Source organism: Porites lutea, chromosome 2 (assembly GCF_958299795.1).
Source record: "Porites lutea chromosome 2, jaPorLute2.1, whole genome shotgun sequence".
Lineage (NCBI taxonomy): Eukaryota > Metazoa > Cnidaria > Anthozoa > Scleractinia > Poritidae > Porites > Porites lutea.
This window is the reverse complement of record NC_133202.1, coordinates 25,900,964-25,923,690: the sequence shown is the minus strand read 5'-3', so window position 1 is coordinate 25,923,690 and position 22,727 is coordinate 25,900,964. Positions and strand designations below refer to the sequence as shown.

General features: G+C 40.6%; 1 protein-coding gene across 1 annotated transcript in view; it reads right to left on the bottom strand.

Moving 5' to 3' along the window:
• Positions 1 to 478: 478 nt before the first annotated feature.
• LOC140928115 (Golgi apparatus protein 1-like) overlaps positions 479 to 22,727 on the bottom strand; it is a 52,450-nt gene continuing 30,201 nt past the window's right edge. Inside the window, exons 13-29 of the mRNA XM_073377829.1 lie at positions 22,545 to 22,689; positions 21,744 to 21,881; positions 19,309 to 19,395; positions 17,262 to 17,435; positions 15,296 to 15,384; positions 14,127 to 14,241; positions 12,532 to 12,624; positions 10,106 to 10,177; positions 9,747 to 9,812; positions 9,067 to 9,146; positions 6,769 to 6,812; positions 5,672 to 5,787; positions 4,986 to 5,087; positions 4,002 to 4,094; positions 3,620 to 3,740; positions 2,525 to 2,631; positions 479 to 2,036 (exon numbers count right to left, since the gene is read on the bottom strand). Coding sequence (XP_073233930.1) covers positions 1,869 to 2,036; positions 2,525 to 2,631; positions 3,620 to 3,740; positions 4,002 to 4,094; positions 4,986 to 5,087; positions 5,672 to 5,787; positions 6,769 to 6,812; positions 9,067 to 9,146; positions 9,747 to 9,812; positions 10,106 to 10,177; positions 12,532 to 12,624; positions 14,127 to 14,241; positions 15,296 to 15,384; positions 17,262 to 17,435; positions 19,309 to 19,395; positions 21,744 to 21,881; positions 22,545 to 22,689 — 1,810 coding nt within the window. The 3' untranslated portion in view covers positions 479 to 1,868. The remainder of the gene's footprint in view (positions 2,037 to 2,524; positions 2,632 to 3,619; positions 3,741 to 4,001; positions 4,095 to 4,985; positions 5,088 to 5,671; positions 5,788 to 6,768; positions 6,813 to 9,066; positions 9,147 to 9,746; positions 9,813 to 10,105; positions 10,178 to 12,531; positions 12,625 to 14,126; positions 14,242 to 15,295; positions 15,385 to 17,261; positions 17,436 to 19,308; positions 19,396 to 21,743; positions 21,882 to 22,544; positions 22,690 to 22,727) is intronic.

Here is a 22,727-nt window from a genome sequence, read left to right as displayed (position 1 = left end):
TAGGAGCAATACTTCACCGGCTGAGATACAAATCCCTTTATAGGAAAAGGAAAGCAATGAGACTCTGCATGTTGTAGAAACTGCAATATGGCCACGTGGCAGCAGACGGTATGCCGAAGCTAATCTCAATACGACGGGCTAGCAGGCATCTGAATTAAAATGCATACGAAGTACCACATTCAAGAACTATCACAAGTACTCAATTTTTTCCACGCACAATAAGGCAATGCAACTCGTTACCCAAAGATATCGCCACCTTGTCGAACTTAGACTCTTTTAAAAAAGCTATACTTCCATGACCGTATCCTTTGTGTGTTTAATTAATTCCTATTTATTTTTTTGTGTGGATTTGTTTATTTATTTTTTACATTTAAAGACCCCTCAAAAGGAGGTGGGTTTCGTGGAAGAAGAAGAAAATGACTCGAAAGTACAAAGGGCAGAGAATTCACATTATTCACAGTGAAAACAGACAACAGAAAAATATCGTTTCATTCAGATTTATTTCCCCGATAATTAGATCACACGGCTAAAAATAATCACGGGAGACGAGTAAGACCCTGGTAACTAGCTTGGTTAAGCAATGCATTAAAGTTACACTTTCTGTTACGATGGTGAGAGCATTTTTAAGATTACGTTTATGAAGCACAGGGATATTAATAGCCCACGTTCGATATATTAAAATTTCTAACAGACTCCGAGGCTTTAGGGTCAAAATTGCAAATTTTTCACGACTCCATTGTCTCGCAATTCCCAGAAGAGACTTCAGCAGGAAGAAAGCCCAAACCAAATATAGAAAAATGACCAGAAGGCCTTGGAGTCATGTCAGAATTTTATTAAATCGAACGTGGGCTATTGAGCTTTGTTACGTTGCAGTCCGCGAATACAGCCGTCTCTCATCGCATTTTCAAGTCTCAACATCGGGGAACGATAACAGGAGGCAGCATTCGCGGACTACAAGACTCCAAAACAAATAACGACTGTTTGTACTATAGTCCCTCTCGCACACCAATAATGGCACGGTCACTTCCTAACCAAACAAACAAATTATTTACAAAACAAAAGACGAAACGAAAAGTATAGTTGGTAGACCTAGAGACAAGTGGACAGTTCTGCTAATACTGCGGTATTGCTTTCAAAATGAATTTTTCGGGATAAAACGTCCACATATGGTATCTGCCTTTGCTAGTAATAATTAAAACAATACGATGTACAATCTAGATAAAGGCCACCATGAACACCAAGAAACACTTTCAATTACTTTAAAATACCACAAAGTTACATTTTTATTCGGTAGATCGTGGGTAAGGACCCGATATCTCGGGCTGTTTTAAAGAGGCGGAAGTAGCCTCCGGCCCCTCCGAAAGAAAGTCCTAAACCCGTTCGTTTTTTCAATATCACTAACTACTACTAGAACTAGTACTTAAGTATTTTTGCATTTCCTTTTTTTCCTCAAAAATAAAAATGAAGCGACTTATTTCTTACTGAGGTAGCATATGTCAGCCTGCTTACGGTTTTATCCTATGCCAAGCAGTCTAAAAGCTGAATAGTACCGGGTATTACGTCTCAAGTTGTCTGCTTCTTTACCAAAACGCAGAAGCTTTTTTGACAAAAAAAGCGTCGGGGTTCTGTCGACGTTAGCAGTTGTTTCCCGACAAAACTGCGGCGTCTGACAAAAACTATTTACGCGAAGCCATCCCGTGAAATAGAACTTGACTTTGTATTAGTAAACTTTGGGATGTTCGTAACATAGACAAAATATAGGGCAAAAGGCGAGAAGAAACAAAAACTAGAAAGCACGACTTAAGTTGTACGTATTAGTTGGATATCGTAAGCTTATTTCGTGGGGTTGAAGTACTGTCTTAATATATTCAACGGTCTTTAATCTCTCTCTTAATTCGCTTGGATAGTCGACCGAACACCAGGCCGCCAACGAAAATAAGCGCCAAGCATGTCGCGAAAATAATGAAGAAGTAGTTCTTAGAAGGCGATGATGATATGGCTAAGGCAAGATCGCCAAGAGTTTCTGGAGGTAGAATCTATGAAACAAGAAAGCAAATTTATCATTAGTTGCGTGACAGACCAGGATGTCATTTAAGCCAATCTGGGCGGAGGTGGAGCTCTTTCGTGTTCCTGAATAAAATGATCTGCTACCAGCATTCTATGCGTGTTCTTTTAATATTAATAACTCTCTGAAAACAAGGTAACGATCCACCACCACCACCACCACCACCACCACCAACAACAACAACAACAACAACAAAAAAGAGAAGAAGAACAGAAGAAACGGTTAGGAAAAGGCAGTAAACGAGTCACGAAGCGCTCTCATACGCTAAACTTTGAATGACAAAGCGCCTGTATTTTCAAGTAACTTGGCCCCTTTTAGGCCCTCAGAAGTGACAGAAAGACGGAATCAAATACTCATTTCACCTTTCACCACATTCTTAAGCATAGTAAAATTCGCTTTTACCATTAAACTTTCTTCAAAAGGGTTAAAACCGCAGACGGTAAATAAACTTATTCCTACCTTTGCAGCCAATTCCCACATTTTCAACCGAGATGACAAGTGAATCAGACATTCTCTATCAAAACGAGCTGGGTTCGAGTCATGAGCTTCTAGCAGACACTTCATTACTACATAAACAAAACGAAAAGTAGAAAAACATGAGCAATGAAAGTGGTCTCCCACAGTCTTCAAGCAGCAAAGTAAATTACAACGGAAAGAATAGATGCAAAACTAAACTAAATGACATAAACCGCGCACTCAAATGGTCGCATCCTGGCACCCTTAACGAAATCATGGCGGTAGTGCTTTCGTAGGGTTTCTACAGTTTTAAGCTTTTCACACAAAGAAATTGAACTTTGAATCCGGCCGTCTTACCGTGCGCGTTTCAGTGTACCGTCAACGTGTATAATTCAGAGAACGCGAGTGCGATTTCCATCTCCTTCGAAGACTTTTTTCATAGATGGGGACAATTTATCACTGAGCTAGAGTTTCAGGGGATTCTATGGCACTTTGATTTACCCTAAATTTCAGAGTTGGGGAACAATGTTGTAGGTCAATGCTGTGTTGAAGTCATCACTTAGTGTCTCTGACTATACAGATAATGCTCTGCTAGAGTTAAGTTCATGTTACACCAGACGATTCGCAACGACGATCTTTTAGCGCAACACAGCGTTGCAACATTGTTTCGAAAACCACATTTCATCAGAGAAAACTAACCGTAATAATTTTTTGGTGAATTTTGCAGGCACAGCATAAAAAGGTTGGCCCAACTTGTCAAGTTTCAATCCACTTCTATCCTTGCCATTCGTAGCGACAGACGACAGGAAAAAGTTCTAATGCCTATTATATCGTCTTCAATGGCAAAACTGGATCATAGGTTTCGGAATTCAATTGAAGCGAAGATAGGTTTGATATTTTGAAAAAGATAGCAAAGAGCGTGGTATAGCCCTTTGAGGGCCTGTTTACATGGAGGTGGGGGACCCCAGGTAGGTGAGGTAACCCGCTTCTGTGTATATTATCTCTCATTTTAATTTGATCACGTTTACATGATAGGTGGGGTCCCCCACCTCCATGTAAACAGGCTTTAAGTCTGTTTGCAATCCTATTTATTTTTACCTTTTCCTTTTCCAAAAGGGATATCTGAACAGTGCCGTTTGACATCATTAGCACATGCCTTAAATAACACAGGGTCCGCTTGGATGTCTGTACGACCCTCTCTCATTTGGCGAACTATTTCCTACAAAATAATCAGAACCAAAAAAATTGGCTCGAGATTTTAAGGCCATACGGGCGAGGATAATCCTCTTTAGAGGTAAACAGGAGTTACGCTCCTACGATGTTTGTCCAAAATTTTCCAAAGAAACACGTTGCTAACTTGCCGGGCAGGAGTCAAAAGAGACAAATTTCAAGACTTTTTCAAGAATTCAAGACTTTGTGCGATCAAGATACAAACGGATCGATTGATCTTATACTGGCTACGTTCTAAAGGGAGACTTACCACTCGACAATTCTTCGTTGTTACTGATCCTAAATGCGACTTCAGACATTCTTCTACTGCAGATGGTGGCGAACCAGCACAAAACTTTTTGATCTGGCCGGGGAAAAATTTGCTGTAATGTAACACGTGATGCAATGCAAACGCGTAACTCCATCAAAGACAGGCTAAGTGCCTGCATCAATGAAGCCACGCTACCCGTTTAAAGTACACTTGAGCAAGACGGCGAACCTTGCGTGACAAGCCTGACAATAATTACGTTTAAAAAGGTTTTGCCGTTAAACTTCAGCTTCCTTTAAACGCAGATCTTTTTTTGTACTGAAGACAGAACACGGTAATGTTAAGAGAAGATCACGACAAAAACACCCAAGCAAAACCGACTGACACATACAAACGTTCTGCCGCCCTCTTGCGCAAGCCCACTTATGTGAGAGCTGGGACGCGGCGATGCACTTATCGCATTGACCGCAAATTGTAATTGAAAATGGTTTGACATCGTCAAGACAGTTGGTTTCTGATGGGGTGGTGAGAATTATCGTACACAGACAGTACCCACCACTCAAGTCCTGTGGTGTATTATCACACCTCCCTTCACACAATTGAACAGGTGTGATCTCCCTCTATCACAAGTACAAAATAGGTGTATTTCAAGATTTTAATTTGCTACAAGCAGACAAAAATCTTTCCCCAAATTTTCACAGTAAAATCAGTGTCAAACAGGCTCATCAAATGTTCCCTTTAGTGAAAATACTGTAGTTTCCTTTGAACTCATTATTATATATTTCCAGACCCAGAAACAAAGAAAAATAAAATTTACACCCAAGGGGAAATTAAACCATGACATATACCCCCTCCATTAACTTATGATCACCACAACGATTTCTTGAAGAAGTTGCCATTGTTCGCAACAACAGGTAGCTAATCACTATCTATCACATAACATTACACACTAAGTCGTTTACCAATTGTTAAAAGCTAGTTACACACCTCTGCTTTGCACTCCTCTACAAGTCTGGTATCCAGTCTAAAGTCTTTTGCAGCTTGACGAATGAGTCGTTTAGTGTATTCTTGACACTCTTCAGACAGGCGCTATAATGAATCAAACAGTAACTATGTTCATCGAATGTTTCTTATACCAGCCAATACACAGACAAATTATTTTTTCTGAAGTTACCAGCTCATCAAACACACTTGGAATGCTGGAATAGCGCTTTACCCATAACCCACGCGGTTTCTCTGATCATTTATGATTGATTTTAGTGTTGCACAGCCATAAACTAACATTGCATTGATTTATTTCCTGCATCTCGCCCCAGTAAGCATACAATGAAAAGACCTTAGGGCCAATAATACAACTAAATATAAGACGCGTCCTACACAAGGCTTCTTAGCATGAAATAACACAATAACAATACAATAACAAGTTCATCTCCAATATCGCACACATTGAAAGGCCAGGATACTGGCACGCGCGTGGTCATTTGCGTGTCTCGGGCGTTTTGCTCGACGGACCAAGAAAAAAGAGAGACTGCTCGTAGTCTAGGATGCTGGGCACACAACCGTTTAAATGAAAAAAATATTAAAAAAGAAATGTCGGCTGTTGAAATGTAAGTGCAAGTTCTAGCAACAAAATTACATTTTTTACCACGGATCACCAAACAAAGGAGCCTTACCTCATAGTTTTTCTTGAGACATTCAATGGTTTTTCCTTCTCCTTTAGGGATATCCTTGCAAAATTTAGGTATGTCTAACTTGCAGAACTTCATCAACTGCGGATTAAGTCTGACGTCTGTAATATAACAGAGTGTACTTCAATACATGCGTGTGGCAAAGCAACCTTGTTAACGAGATTATAGACTGTTTTTCAGTCCTCTATTTTCCCGTAAGCGGGTCTGGATGTGAGGGGGGTACATATGTCAGTTGTGAGTTAAACTTGGGCCATTTGTCAGTTGTCAGTTAACCCCATCCGTAGCCTCCCGTAAGATCGTCGAGATCAAGCGCCTGCCCTAAAATGGCGGCCATCTTGGTTTCACATGTACCAAGTCTAGCATGGGGAGGAGTATTAAATCTACTAAGGGGTGGAGGATGGTTTCGGAGGAGGCACCTCCCTCCCCCACCGCTATAAACCCTGGTGTCCCCCCTCTCGGTACATTTAAAGCCAATATGGCCACTCTTAACCGTAAGCCATACATCTTGACTATTTTACAGAAAAAATGACTGCGAACAGCCTACCGAAATTCAGGCCTCCATTTCCTATAAATTTTATATCTCTTTTCCTTCAAAAGAAGGCAATCACTTTCAAATAACGTAGAAGTAATCGAAATTCATGATGGTTTGAACAAATAGTCCTGTATTTTAAAGGTTTCACATTTGCTTCCCCTTGTTCTTTTATCTCAAAACAACATTGATTGATCCTGCGCAACATCAAACCCAACAAAGTACTAGAAAATCTGCAGAAACAACGTCAAAACGCTGACGACGCAGTGTAACTCTTGTATAAGTCTATTTTAAATTCTTCATACCTCTACTAAATAAATGTGTGGAAGAGAAAATGCTCAGTGGGGGGGGTGTTGCAATATATTAGGCTGATTTAACATCAGGACGGGAACGTCAAATGGCGACGGGAAAGCGCTCGGAAAGGACTAAACACGACTTCCAGTGCCTAATTTGCCGCTCTGCCATTGGTCAAGCCAGTTGTTTGATTTGCGCGCGCCGTTGTCAACTGACGTTCCCGCTCTGTTGCTAAATCAGCCTATTGAAGTAAACGTACCTTGGGATTGTCTAATTTGTCTTTTAGTTATCATATCACTGCAGCTAAAAAACGAAACAAGAAACTGTTTCAGTACATGAAGTGGATACAGGCGCTATCCTGAACTACACGAGTCTAATGATATTTGCGAACACATGAAAACTTATCCGCTGCTTCCGACCACATCTCAGTAGGGAGCTTAAGCAACGACGACGGCGACGGCAACGAGAACGGCAATAAAAGCAATTGGTTTAGGACCTCTTCACGTGAGCCTGATTGACCGGGCTGATCTGGTTTGCGGGAACAATTTCGCCTTAGGTTCATATGGGAATTTTCAGCCCGGATTCCGAAGGCCGATAATCCTGTGGATGAGTTCTGGCGCGAAATTTGAAAAATAAAGCAAACATGGCGAAAAACAAAAATTATAACTTTTGCGCTTATCATAGCTTTGGTAACTCTCAAGGCTGTATCACTGCAGTTAAATGAGATGCTTATGATGTGAAAAATACAGAAGGCATAAGTGGCAAAACGATGCCATCTGGACCCCAGATTTCATCGCGCTTTCATCCCGGTAACCGGGCTGACGTGCTCATAGGACAAAAGTTTCAGCCCACTTACCGAGATCGCGGTTGGAAAAACCGAGGCCTCGGGAACCGAGCCAGCCCATCCTCTCGTATCAACACAACGACGATTTTTAGCGCAACACAGCGTTGCAACATTGTTGCGACATTGTTTCGAGTGGTTACAACATTGTTCCAACATTGCAACACTGTTGCACTAAAAATCGTCGTTTTCCGAATCGTCCCGTGTAACATCACCTTTACAATGGTAAAACAACAACTTTGCACGTGTCACTGCACGACTACCACGTGACACTTCCTAATTTCACCTTTTATAGAGGACGCGAACACAAGACAACAACTTTCTTTTTCTTTTCCCGAACTTTGATGCAGCCCTTTAGCATTCAACTCCAAAAGCATTTGCCAACATTTGACAAGGTAAACAGGATGGAATGAGCGAAATCAGGTTTGAAGCTACGCCAACTCACTTTTCAATTAAGGTGATTCCCTAGTGAAAGAACCTAACATAGATTGTAGACGAAATTTGGTACACTGATGTAACAAGTCAATAAGACGATAAAAAAGTAATAAAAAGTGGGGGTCACCGTGCTCGTTTTGACGTCACAATGCTGACAAATACGGTTATTTTGGACCCTTTGACAAAAACCGCCCGCAGCCCAAAACTAGACAAAAAGGAAAGATTTTTTCAATTATGCATGTGGTATCGCACAGAATTTGACTTTAATGTATTGTTTATCCACTTACGTACCAGAAAAATGCCTTTCAATGCCCTTGTTTTTACTTTACGCTCGAAAGTAGAATTAAATTGGACACGCGCTATTCGACACGTGATAGCTCAATCCGTACAATTTAGTAAAACTGCCGAAAAACTGAACATAGATTTGTGCCAATTTTTTTCTCACTGAAAGGAAGCACTGTCCTTATTAAAATCATGAAATAAACAATTGGGGTCACCGTACTCGTTTTTGCGGTAGAGCTGCAGAGAGTGCGCAGCAAATGCATTTTCCTCGATTTTTGAGAGAGAACTGGGGTGAGTTTCAAAATAGAATGTATGCGAAAGGGAGAAGAAAGTATTAAAAAATCCGTTTTTACAGAATTTACATCGAGATATCACATTTAGGACACAATGTGATAAAGAAAGCGTTTAAATGAAAATCAAAGTGAATAAGCACAAATTAAACATCCACTATCGAGGTTCTCCGTGGGGAAGTCGAACTCAGCAACACGCGTACTGCTTACGTTATGCACATTCCCACCAAATTGAGTCTCACCTCGGCAAGAAACAACCGCAAGCAAAAATTGCAATGGCGTTTCTCTTCGGTCAACTTCATTTTAATAATGTTACTTCACATGCTCTTTTTTACGGAGGCCATCTTGTTATGCGCAGTAAGAGATGCGCAGTGCAAAACCAGGGAATCACCTTAAGTGAAGTTTTCGTAGCCGTCGCCGTCGTTGTTGTTTAAGGTGGCTCGATACAGTTTTTCGGGGTCAATACCTCGCAAGGTTGACCATAAACTACGTCGCCAGAAACAACGATTTGGAAAAATTGCCACCACAATTGTATTAGATAAAGATGAAACTTTGTTATGAAGCGGGTTGCAATGACATCGAAGTTGTCATAGCAACGAAATGACGCCATTACCTATGACTCCCTATTGCCTCAGTACGAACATAATGAAAGAAACCACAAAAGCTTGTATCCCTGACATCATATTGTCGAGGTGCATTTTGACTATACCTTTTATCAAATTCTGGTTTGTATTTGTTCTCCTTGAGGCAAGAAAACATTTCTGAAGGTTCCACATCATTGCAAAACATCTAGAAAACAAAAAGGAAAGAAGAAAACAACATCAGCAGAGTTCGCCTTTGAATTGTTGGGGAAGGTAAACCAACCTTTTCCCTGCTTACCCCTTCCCCCTCCTCCCCTAATCCAGACGAAACTAACAGACACCTCCTACAGAAGAATTTAGACCACTTTTAGTTCACGACGACACGTCATTGAAAGCCAAGTGTGAGTTAGATTGCAAAACAGCCCGTATCTTTGTACGAAAATCGTACGTTTTGTAAAACTCGTTTGGTCTAGGCGTGTAACTCAGGCTCAAAAATAGTTGGGAAATTATTAAATCACAATATACAGATAAGCTAAATTGGAGTTAACAATAGTTTTACTTCGGGATTTAATGCAATGTATTAACCTTTCAAGCACCAATATCCACATACAAATTCTCCAGAACGACCTGCATACATTTCCTTAAGGTACTAACTGGAAGAATTTAATAGAAGATCAAAACGTTCTCCCTTTGGTGATCATTTTAGTAATTCTCCTAATCTCTTCTCTTGATGATGTATGGATATTGTTAGGAGAAAATTGATGTTAGTCACTCTTGGGACCTACAAGTTTAAAAGGCTTCTACTAACCTTGATCATTTTCTTGCAAGGTCGCCTTAATTTGTAGTCTAACTCGGGGTCTTCTATCTCTTCCTCCTGCGCGGAAATAAGAAATATTTTATAAGAAATATCACCGATAAAACAGTCACTGGGTACACATCGCTTCAACAACTACAGCAATTTGGTTGAAGTAAAATTACCCCAAGCACGACCAATCAGAAATGCTACCCAGATCTGGGTAGTGACACTGCATCAGTATGGAATTTCCGCGCCCGTTCCTCTGATGTCATTTCGCGGGAAAACCAGGGGTGTCGTCGCCAAATGTCGGCTTTTTTTGTAACTAATCTCATCTCTACTAAGGATCATAAACTTTTAAATGTTATAAATACCTCACGCTGGAATAAGGCTTTTTTGCAAGGGTCCGATAACTCTCTTCTATGATCCCTAAGACACTCCAGTACCTAAAAGAATGCAGACGGATATGTTGGAGTTAAACGCCATGATCAACTTCAACTTCAACTTTACTGCGTGAAAACAGTCATGGACAAAGAATAAATCATGCTGCCCTCGAAATTTCTCTTTCCACAAGTTTAAAACACTTCTGACAAGAGAGTTGAGAAGCAAATCAAATTCTTAAAAATCGTTGGAACTCCTCTACGTAATCAAGTCTTAATAATCTTTACTTCAGTGCTGCCGTCTTACAGATATTCACAAATAAGGAAAATTCATTACGCATTTCAATAGTGCACAAGTAACAGTCGTACACGTCGCTGCAAGCACTGAACTCGATGGATTAACAGAAAACCAAGGGCTTAAGTTGACAAAATTCATAACAAAAAGGGAAATTCTTTACACATGCAATAGTGCAAAATTATCAACTGCATCGCAAAGATGGGTGCCCTGTTTGGTTGAGGTTGTCCACTGTGACCAGCCAGCCCCTAAAAAGGGAACTGTCCCATGGCTGCCAATCACCACCCCCCACCCCTACCAACCGCCCCCTCCTCCACACCTGGAGTCCGGTCAGGCACCTGTCCTTACGCTGTTAACAGTGGAAAGGAATAGGAAGGGCAGAATGAAAAGATGAATGAACACACTCCGGAAAAGGAAAAAAACCACCACGCTTAAGCAGGCTGAATCACGCTTCAAACACTTGCCAAAAAGAGTGTTTGGAGAAAGCGCCAAAACAGCTGTTGCTGACCGCCGAAAATGTATCGGCTGCTCTTTGTTATTGACTTGTTAACTCTACTGATGCTTTTAAATTTCATATCAAGTACTGGTTGAAACCATCGCCAAAAAAATGGGTGTGGGGAAAGTACCTGAGCAAACTGAGGAAGCCACAAGAAGCCGCAAGCAAGCGCGAAAGGTAACCAAAACAGCCTTGTGAAGGAAGGCACAGTCACACTGAGAAGAGTTTCATAGAATGATACTTAGCAAGGCGATCCCATTCCCATCGGCCTAAACACTCTCGGACACCTGCTGAAGTTTACACAACGTACGATTCCTTATAACTTTTGTTTTGAGCACTGACTATACTTACTGATTAGGGCTAAGCCCTGAAAATATTGATTAGGGTTAAGCTCTGACTCGAAACGATTAGCTTCTATCTAGGGTTAGGGTTGTTGCTATATAAGTTCAAAAATATCATCTCCAGCCTACCAATCCTCAGTGGCCTTGCAGTGAACCACTCCGGGTTCGATACTCCCTCACGCCTTCGGAATTTTTATTCCTTGAAGAGACTTACACTTTGATGAACATTTGCTGAGCAGAATTTTCAAGAGACTTAGAAATTTCATCTAAGTGTAGTGTGCAAGTAATAAAAAATACTACGTTGTGAAGCACTTAATATGGGGACCAAGGGGTTTAAGCCGATGGGATCTAATGCTGACCTACTCAAGGCATTCCCAGAGGGAAGGAAGGGAAGGATGCGAAGGAAACATGAGCGAAATGACTGACCCAGGGTTCATACCAACAAATGCAACCATATTTCAAGGACTTTTCAAGGACCACATTATATTTTCAAGGACCACCTACTAGGAATATAATTCACAGACTGTACAAAAATGCACATTCCCAGTCTATTCTAATAGGACTTTAAGGCTTGAACTGTTTGCTGCACCAACTTCTCTACATTGTTCAGTTCAATTGTCTAAAATTGATAGTTAATTATTGCATAAAACATAGAGAATTTCTTGTAAATAACCTTTAAATTCTCTGACCCATGATTTATATTCTGTCTTGACCAAACAAAAAGCATCAAAAAACACTTTCCAGGCCACTACATTCAAATTTGAAGAAAACTCAAGGACTTTTCAAGGACTTGCACAGAAATTTAAGGACTTTTCAAGGAAAAATGGAATTCAAGGACTTTTCAAGGACTTCCCTGAACTTCAAAGACTTTTCAAGACTCTGCGAACCATGTGACCACAGAGAAGGCGCTGTAAAATCTCAAGAGCCCAGCAAATGCCCAAAGACCGCCCCATATACGATTAGTGTTAGTGAGCATACTAAACAGGACGGGAGAGAGAAGAGGACAACAAAACGTTTGTGCGTGACAGACGTGACAGGGCTATTATTTGTGGGTTTTTTCGTGATCTTTAATTAACCTGGCTGTGTTGTGGTCCTACAAAGAGATCTTTTGCAAGGAAGGTGAAGTTTGGCGGGACATTGTTCAAACATAAGTACTGTCACGCTGTCACAAAAGGTTTGCCGTCTTCTTTCCCGCGTCCTCCTTTTGCGTAAGTTCACTATTGCCTAACCTCGCCTACATTACATAAAGCCAAATGACAAATAAACGGAGACAAACAGGTTTTCTCACCCTTGCTTGTCCTTTAGGAGTGTTGGCACAGAAATTATGGATGTCTTCTATGCACTTGGCAATTATAATAGGATCAAAGCGCACATCTTCGGACTGAAAAGGAAAACATACAATTAACTACACCTTACAAATTAAGGGGAGGGTTTACAAATTACCGTATTTCCTCCAATATGGGCCCGGGCGCTTATCTAAAATAGCCCATATTACATTTACAGCTTGAAACAAGGCTGAAGTTCTCCTTGTTTTGAAACAATTCTTCCTGCTTTATTATGTAAATGATGTTGTTCTTATGCTAACTAGTACTTTTGAAGCAAAATTTACATTAGAAAACGAATGAGGTTTGTATTAAAACCAGGTCAACCTCATCCTCACGTCCTCATCCGACACTAAGCCCATAACTTTAAAATGCCCTATTACGGCTAGAAGAGGGGGGCGCTTATCGTAAGGAGGGCGCTTAATCGAAGAAGAGGGGGGGGGGGCGTTTATCAAGTTTTCCTTTCAAAAAGGGTAACTTTGTTTCGGCCAAATCTATAATAGTAGCTGTAATCAATCCTACCGTAGTCCCACTTAACACTCGTAAATATCATTATGGATGTTTGTAGATTAATGATTATCTTATCATCCTCGAGATCATCCTCGTCAATGATGGGCAGATCTATGGTCATAACAAAGTGTTTCTTCCACGAACTCAAAAAGTTGCAACCGATCGGAGAAAAGTGATGACGTCACAAAAAATAAATTTGTGAAAGTTAGTTACCGTATATCCTTTATTAAGCACCTCCTCTCAAATAGGCCCCCCTCACTAACAGAGGATTTGAGATATTTACTGAGTAAGTCAATTAGTTAGTTAAGGTACGGAACAACGGGCAACTTGTCTTGCAACATTGCTGCGCGTTTTACCAAACACATCAAACCTGTCTTGCAACACATCAGGTTGTCAACAGGTTTGAACGTGAGTGGTAAAATGCGCAATATCGCGATTCAACTTGTTCTGCAGCAATGTTGCAAGACAAGTTGCGCGTTTTTTGTTGCCCGTTTTTTCGTACCTTTAGTTAGTCAGTTAGTTAGTTATTTAAATAGTTTAGTCGGGCGCTCGCTCGAACAACATGGATTCTCCCTCGCCAGTCACTTTCTTATAGCATTGCCGTTCTGAGTTCTCCGATGGTGGTGAACCCAGTGTCACCAAGCAGAGTAAGTATGTACATGATACTAGGTGCTAAGTCTTCCTCTCTTAGTTTGTCCGTGTTGTGGCTTCCACAACACAAGCTTCGATGCCTCTTTTTTGTGTTTAACTAAGACAATGCCAGGCTACACTTATTCGTCTTTGCCTGACCTTGCTAGAAAGCTTTGAGGTTGCTTAACACATACAGAAATAATAAGAGAAAAATGTTCACTTGCTAAAAACCAGCCTGTAAATTGGTAGGGAGATATAATCACTGTTATGCTCCGATAACGCCATATAAACCCTTTTAAATTAGGCCTGAATCCGGTTCCATTTTAGAAGCATTTGTTTGGATTGTCCAGAGCATTGCGATGCTTAACACTACCAGACACTTAGCATCTTGGATTACATGAAAGGATATTCTTAAACTCACCTCCTCTTCCTTCTCAACCCTCAACTCTCGTCGACATTTTTCCGAAACCTCAGGTTCGTCTTCATTTACGATAGCATCACGTATCTTCTTACTCAAGCATTCGACAAGTTCGTACCTTCAAACAAGAAATGTTAACTTCACCCACATGGTCTGAATACAGTGAAAACCCACTAGTAAGACCCCGCATTTTCCCGTGTAGGTTATTTAAGTTGCTGAAATTCAGCTTATTCCTTTAAGGTACTTAAATGAAACATGCATACCAGTTTAGTATGCAATGTAAAAATGCCCATACAAAGAACAGTTGAAGCACTTACAACATGAATTTTGAAACATCCTTATAATCCTTATAATGCTTTATCCTATTTGTCAAGTGTACAGAATTTTTTACATAAAGATTTAGCAAAAAATAGGCTAAAGAGGTTCTTGTATAGGGCGGGCTTAACCGGCTAATTATAGCCCAAAAGGCTCTTAAAAACCAGGTTCTTTTTGCGGGTTTTTACTTTAATGAGTTTTGTAATTAATTAACTTTATTTACGAAGATGATGTGATCTGCGGAAGTACAAATTTTAAATGACGATATGATCGTCCCATTGGTAATTAATTGCAATTTACGAAATTGCAAATAACTTCGGAGGAGATCAGTGATATTAATGATAACTACACCACAACACGACTCAGTTCGGCGTTGAAAATGGTGGATGTCAAAACTGGCGTCATTCGATTAAACAACAGTCCCATTCGGGACTACACTCACTCCAATGATCATATTCCCAACAGGGGGGGGAGGGGGGGGGGTTTGTTAGATGGGGTCCTTAATTGACAACAGAATAGACTATAATGGGGTAGCGTTGCTGAAAGGCCAATCACACATATTCAGTAATCCCCCGGGATATAATCCACCTACTTATGTATGACGTGACTCCCGGTAATTCCTAACTATTCGTTGTTTGAAGTAAGAGGATCCCTAATAGGGTCCTTCAGTCCCGTAATCCCGACTTAAAATTTCGTGCAATCCCGTAATCCCGAGGGTTTTTTTGGCGTCCCACCTCCCGCGCATACTTTCAATACCGAATCTCGCCTCGATTTTGCTTTAAAATACCAAATTCCGAGGTTCAAATAAGAGAAATCCCGATCCCGTAAAACCTATTGAGGACCCTCAAGTAACTTACTTGCTTGTAACTTTCGGGCACAACTGCTGCGCATCTTTCTTGCAAGCTTTTTTAAATTCAGCAGAAAACTTGAAATCTTTCATTTCGATCTAAGGGAGAAAATGACAACATTGCTTAAGCCCATATCCTGTACCAGCCTCTCAGATATTATAGAACTTAAGATTCTAAGCCGAGAAGATTAACAACGAGTATGACATTTTGCCAATACTGAGTAGTGCTCGCGCGTGAATCGAACCACCCCCATTTTGGAAGGAAAAGGCCAGCGCCGTTGTCATACCACTACGAGTTTTAGCTATAATATCGTAATGGCGAAAAAACGTTATCAAACTTTGGAAGTTTTATCATTTTGTGATGGAAGCAGGGCTTAACCTCCTTCAATATAGAAAACAGTGCTAACTTTTCTGGTGAATCAAAAGTACAATGAAACTTTCCGGGGTGTCTGTTTTTTTTGACAATACGCGAAAAAACCTTCAGTCAAATCTCGCACTCGTAGCCGTTCTCGTCCACGAATCTAAAGGTCTCTAGTACGGACGTCGCGAAGGAAAAGATCAAGAGAAAAGAAAATGCGAGTAGTCCCCGCGAATTTTTGGATGGGTTTTTCCCGATCTCTACACATTGGAGCCTGGAACAGGCTAGTTTAAGCCAAACCAAAGCAGACCAACGCTCAGCTGTTTACGTAGCGCTAGAGAAAAATAATGGAGGAAAATGTTACATGTTTTGCGAAAAAGAAATAGCCCAGTCACTGCCTAAAAATATAACAAGATACAGACCACTGCTATTTGAAGAATAAATTACCTGCTAAACTAAACATCCCTTTGAATCCAGAATTTATCGAGGTTGTTAAAGTATTTTTTCAAGTACATGTATGAATTATCTGTTCGGAGAAGGCTCTCGGCCTTGGCGGATAAAACCCTCCTCAATCTGCATAATTTTATATAATTCTTCATATCATTAAAAAAATGACTTTACAGGGGTAGCACAATTACTGGCAACCCAGTAGTTTTCATTGTGGCCCACAAATTAGGACAGAAACAAACATTACGAATCCCAACTGGCCAGGGCAACGGCGACGACAACGAGAACGTCAAAGATGCAATAGGTTTGGGTTAGCAAAACAACAACTTGGCAAATGCATCACGCTTTTTTGCACATTTCTTTTGCCGTTATGGCACTACTACGACGTGAAAGTGCCTGATTTCACATTTTGTGAAGGACGTGAGCAGAAGACAGCGACTTTCTTTTTCCTTTCCTAAACTTCCGTACAGTCTTTTAGAATTCAACTCAAGAAAAATTTGCCAGCATTTGACGAATTGAACGAGATGGAACAAGCTCGATAAAGTTTGAATCAGCGCGGATTTACTTTTCAAGTAACGTTTTCAAAGCCGTTGCCGTCGTTTTGCTTTTACAAGCGTGGCTGAGGAAATGAATTCGCGACTACTGACAACAAATCCAGCTTAGGGATAGGGCGGGGACTGAACTCAGGGCCTCCGGAATGCAATTCCAGCGCCTTAAAGGGCTGTGTCACGGCAGTCCAGATCATTTTGTTTAATTTGGCCAATTACTCGCCGTCAATCGCTATGGAACTTAAAGTAAGCAAAGAAATTACATGAAAATGACAAAGTCAGAGATTCGACACAAACAAATATGTCTCTTGAGCATTATTTTTGAAGTTACAAACAGCAGAGATAAACTTTGAAAAACTGTTAGGCTTCACAGTTTTCAAAAAACCTAATTTCAATACGTTTTAATCTTCTTCAGTGTTTTGCCCATCCGTGGCATGTGTTGTATCTGTTGTGTTATTTTGACCTTCCTTTAATGTTTTAAGCGGTTATTTTTATGTTCCTCTTGGATTTAACAGGCATTTTGTAATACCTAATTTGGCTGAATTTCGTGACACAGCTCCTTTAACCGCTTGGTCAGTTACGCTGCTGAATTCAATCATCGCTAATTAACTCTATTTCCTTACCAGTTGCCAATGTTCAATAGAAGCACGACACTTCTCGTCCATATCGTGATCATTCTTGTGTTCAACCAGACACGGCAGAACTCCTTCAGTGTTTCCTTGTGCGACAACATCTCCACAGAATTTGGTGACCATCCCAGAGCAGGCACGCACCATTGTTCTATCGAGTTTATAATCCTATACAAGATAAGCAAAAGGTGTTAATCAAACAGTAAATGGCTTAGCCTTCTAGGAGTCTCTCCACAGTTTTGGTCAAAGGGGCTATAGCATAACGCTATTTGCTGTCATTTAAAAAAGCTACATCTTGTCTTCGTATCAATTAAATTCCAAAAATAACGATCCAGATTTGTTTCTTGTGATCTGTTGCAAGGGATGGCAAGGATAGACAAGGACTTTTAATGCTATGCCATTATAAAGTTCTTGTTAGGGTTAGTGCTATCTTTCTTACGTATCTTTCTCACGGAGCATTTTGTGTGTTAGCATTTAAGACACGTAATAATGACTTCAGCACAGAAGTGACGTCTAAGACCAATATTCTCTTAACACTGCCCCTTTATACGGACCAGTCATCACGAATCCGGATATTAGAGAGAGCTTGTACCGCCACCGAAATGATCCCCACCATCGAAATGATCTCCGCCACCGAAATGATCCCCACCACCGAAATGATACCTATTCGCAATCGAAATGATCCCGTCATAAATTTTCGGAACCTTGGCTTAAATTGACTTGGGACTTTGCTATGTATTCTAAATTCTTCGTTTATTCATGCAAACACGATTCTAAACAGAGGAAAATAGAGAAGGCAATTAGACTGATAACAGTTCTATACACTGATTTTATTTTCAAAATTTTAACATTTTTTTAAGGAACTACATAAATCTCAATCGCCCAACTGATGGTCTTAATCCAGTCAGGTGCTCATATTTTACACCTTCAAATCCTTATATCAAAATATAAATTCCCAATAGTCCAGCTTCGAATTAAAAATTACCGCTGAATATAAACATTAACGACACATTCATACAGGGTCAGCCTCGACGTAAAGTAAAATATTCAGAAATTCTGGGAAGCAAGTGTTTGAAATTTGAATATACACCATAGACAGAGTAATAAACAGGTCTTTTTCTCGTTGGAATTTTTGAATATATTACTTCAGATGGAGGCTAAGGCTGTAAAAAATGCGTCTTCACTTCTTTAATTCAGCGGTCATAGCGAACTCGAAAATGGACTATTGTTACCCCTCGAAATTTGTTATACAAGAAGTGGGGAGAAATTGTTGAAGTATTAATTGAATTCATCTTCTTTGATCACGTTCTTTATTCTCGTGATAACTCTGTCATATAAAGTATTGATATTACGAGGAGAAATTTGATGCCGATGACTCTTATTGCTAGAAGGTAATGTTGATAAATGTAACAGACCGATTGCACAAGGGGATCATCTAACTGCTGCTATTGCTGCTGCCACTGCAGTGATTTTGTTACAAATAGTTACGGTGAGTCTTGGGACTCATCTTGTGAAAAATCATGAGTCCCAGTGCAGAACCAATGAGTACTAAATTGAAAATACTTGGGCCTTTATGTAACCAGACATTTCATCTGAAAACAGACTCCAAAACTCTTCAGTACAGTTTGCTGAAATTTAAATATAGCCCTTCTATTTAAAGCACAAAAAAGTCTAAAACAAGTATGCTTCGTTGAACGACAGCCACAATAACAGCCACAGAAATCACATGACGGGATACTCTACAAAAACATCTTCAGATCGATCGATCGATCGATCGATCTTTGCGTTCTACGGGACGCATACCATGCCGTCTTTGAGGATTTTTATGCGTCAGGGACGCAGGAGGCAGAGCTAACAAAATCACTGCTACTGCTACTACTATCACTAACGGAATTAGTTTCATTTTCCATTAAATTTAAATTCGGTGATCCCGACGTGGTTTAGATACCCTGCGAGAGATTACGGGCGTGTGAGGCTCGCGCGCTTCGTGCAAAAACTCTCACTCGGCAGACTTTCGGTACTTTGCCACAAGGTTACTAACCTCGCCCTCCTCCTCTGTGAAATTGCCAATGGCCTGTTTACATTTCTCGCCAAGTTCATCAAACTTTTCCTGCAAACACTGTATCTCCTACAACAGAAAACATTCAAAGAACCATTCAAAGACATTTCTCAATAAAGGACTGTTCATTATGTAAAACTGAGAGAGGGCTAGTTCAGGAGCTGAGGATCCTGTGATTTTCCGACATGAAAAAAAAGGGGTCACAAACTGATGCATGCATACAAGGGAGCTTTGTCACGCAAAGATGGTCTCTTTAATAGCAGAAATGTTAACATTAAACAACAAAAGGACGCAACCCTACCAGTATGCAGTACATACAGGGATGTTACATAATTAAAGGACCTAATGTGCCCTCCTCCAGACCTACGACATCATAGCTTCAAGTTCTTTCATGGTGTCTGAATTCCCCTCTGTCAGACACTCACGACGTGATGCTCACTTCACAGTTGTGGATCCCAAATTGTATACTAGAGTGAGAGCGCGAAAAACAAAACGAAACGAAACGAAAGCTGGAAAAAGAGTCTGAGGGCGCTTTCCATTGGTCAGAACTGACCGGCCAGACCAACCCCGTTGTAATGAGAATTTTACTTCTAATCAAAACTATCCAGCCAGGTCAGTCAAATCCTAAATAGTATGCACGAAGGAGATGGTTTTTCACCAAAACCCCCTTTGGAGAAAGCTTATTTTATTTGCTTACTGACTGGTCCGGTAATGGTCCGGCCAGCCAATTCTGACAAATGAAAAGCGCCCTGAGTAGGAAATATCCTGTTTTCATACATACGATTTGGGACATAAACTAGGATGGGCCTACCTTGACATTCGCTACTTTAAAAACGAGAAAGGATCTGGTGCCGCAATGTGTCCCGCAATAGACCTTATTCACGATGCCCGCCATCTTTGCATGCGCTCTTGGATCGAAGGGATAAACGCTATGTCACGTGGTATTTCAGGGGGCAAACAAGTGATAAAATTTGTCAATACGAGTAATCGCGGTCGAGTTTGTTTGTTCTATCAAAACGAGACAACGACTTCATAGTCATGCAAAACGTACATATCGAGTTTTGGCAAGATTTACGTCATTACTGTCTGCCATGAGGACATCCACGGTCGCTATTGCATACAAAAAAGTAACAATGATCACTTCCACCCATATTCTGACATTATCGTCTTTAAGATGAAAAGGTCATCATTTCCCGTTGTCCAGAATAAACAAACTCAACCGCGATTTCTTCCACTGGCAATTTTATTCACTTGTTTGCCCCCTGAGAAACCACGTGACATTGTTTTTATCCCATCAGTCCCTGAGTGCGTGCAAAGACGGCGGGCATGGTGAATAAGGTCTATTGTTCCTGGGAATCTTAAGGGGGAGGCACCGGTCAGCCATTGCGCGGTTAGTATTAGGTAAAACCAGCTGAAGCCAGATTGTTTCTTTCAGTAAAATTACATGAACAACAATTCAAGTCCAACGTTACTGTGTAATATAATAAAATAAGCTAGAAAAACTCCACTGTAATGCTTTGAACCCACGTCATTTGCTTTATTGCCTACATCCACATCTACTACACCATCGAGGACCAGCTGTCAAATCCAGTCATTTTTAAAATATCCATGTACTCATGCCATATCCCAATACAATTTTTGAAAGCTGACCGTTTTCGGTTCAGTGCTTAACCCTAATCACTGCAGATCGGTACTAACTTTCTAGTATGTTTTCTCCATAACTGGCGATCTGGAATATTTTTGGTTTACAAGGTTAGAAGGGTACAACCTCGTTCTTGCTCTTGCAATCATTGGGGGAACGGTGAAAACAAACCAGACAAAAAATGGTGAGGCAAAGGACTCCTCCCTCAGAATTAATTTTGTTCAGAAGCCATGTGACCAGACCCAACCAAACTCTCGACAGGTAGGAGAGAGAACCTGGGAACCAGGTTGAGTGAGGTTTTGTTCCACTCTCGTTACGTTAGGAGAATAACGCGTTATGTAAAACTCTGGCTTCACCTGATGTTATCTAATGCTAACTCCACTGCCCCAAGAGTGACAGTCCTTGCGAAATACTTGGCGAAAGTAAACTCGACCCAGTCACTGTCTCCTCGCTTCTAAAGTGGCGAATGTACTGTTATCCCTCCGTCCTTTGCGACAACGTGCGGGTTTAGTTGGTAAATGGCTTGGTTCATGTCCAACTCGCCACTATTAATTTTGAGCTTCTCTCTCTATTCGGCACCCTCCTCACTACAGTGTTCGTACCATTTATCAGAAACAGCTTTCTAAAAATTACCAGGCTTCAGATTGATTTTTTCAGAACTCCAAAATTAAAATTAACCTTTCACTCTCAGAAGTGACAAATAATTTATTTCTGCTTAAAATTCTAACTTACTAAACGCCTGCTGTAAGCCACAATTCTCATCGAACTATCTTACCTCTCCTTTCTCAACCTTTTCACTACAGTATTTTCCAAGATCCTGGACACAGGCAATCTGAATCTCAGGCATAAGATGAACATCGACAGCCCTCTGGTGCATCACTCGTTGAACATGAGCAGCACACTTAGCTGACACCTAGGCAACAAATAAATCAATACTCATCTCTAAAACACTTTTACTGAAATAAAAACAATAACTAGCAATAATCGGGGATTAGAAGACTTGTGCGTTGTGAAGGGGAGACGTTTGTACGATTCAGTGAACGACGGCGCGTGCAAATCAAACAACTGGTTTGACCAATGGCAGAGCGGCAAATTGGGCGCCGGTAGTCGCGTTAGTCCTTTCTGGAAATAGGTTTGACAAAGCCACGTCCTTTTTTTATTAAGACCGACGTATTAGCGTAGTATCTTCAATGCCTTTGTAGCTGGTTTACTAAATATAACCTGAGTGAAATCTAAGAACTTTCTGAGCATTTAAACAATAAACTTAAAGATTTTTATTCCCTTAACGAGCTGGACACAACACAACAGGTTTTTACAACACCAAGAAACCTCAAAAATAATTGTTTTCCGTTGGTGCTAGCGAAAAATGTGAGAATTTAACAGGAGATCAAAAGACGAGAAGACGATCTTTGTCCATAAAAACATCCAAAAAGAGAACTTGACCAATATCTAGCCATCCTAAGCTCTCACGTGGCCCTGAACTCGTATTATTTCTTTACTAGACAGTATGGACTGTTCCAATATTGACACACGTGTGTCTCAATGTTGCGTCTGTATTAAAGAGGTTGGACTTTACCTTGGTTTGCGTGTCCAGAACAGAATTCCTGTAAAGACAAGATATCACTAAGCTGTTGGGATATGACTCCTGGTCATCTAATGAAGAAGCACCACAAACGTCTTTGGCATCGTCTTTACAAAGTCTTTTTATTTCTGGATCAAGCCTAAAACACAGCAACATATGAAAATAAAAAGCTTATTC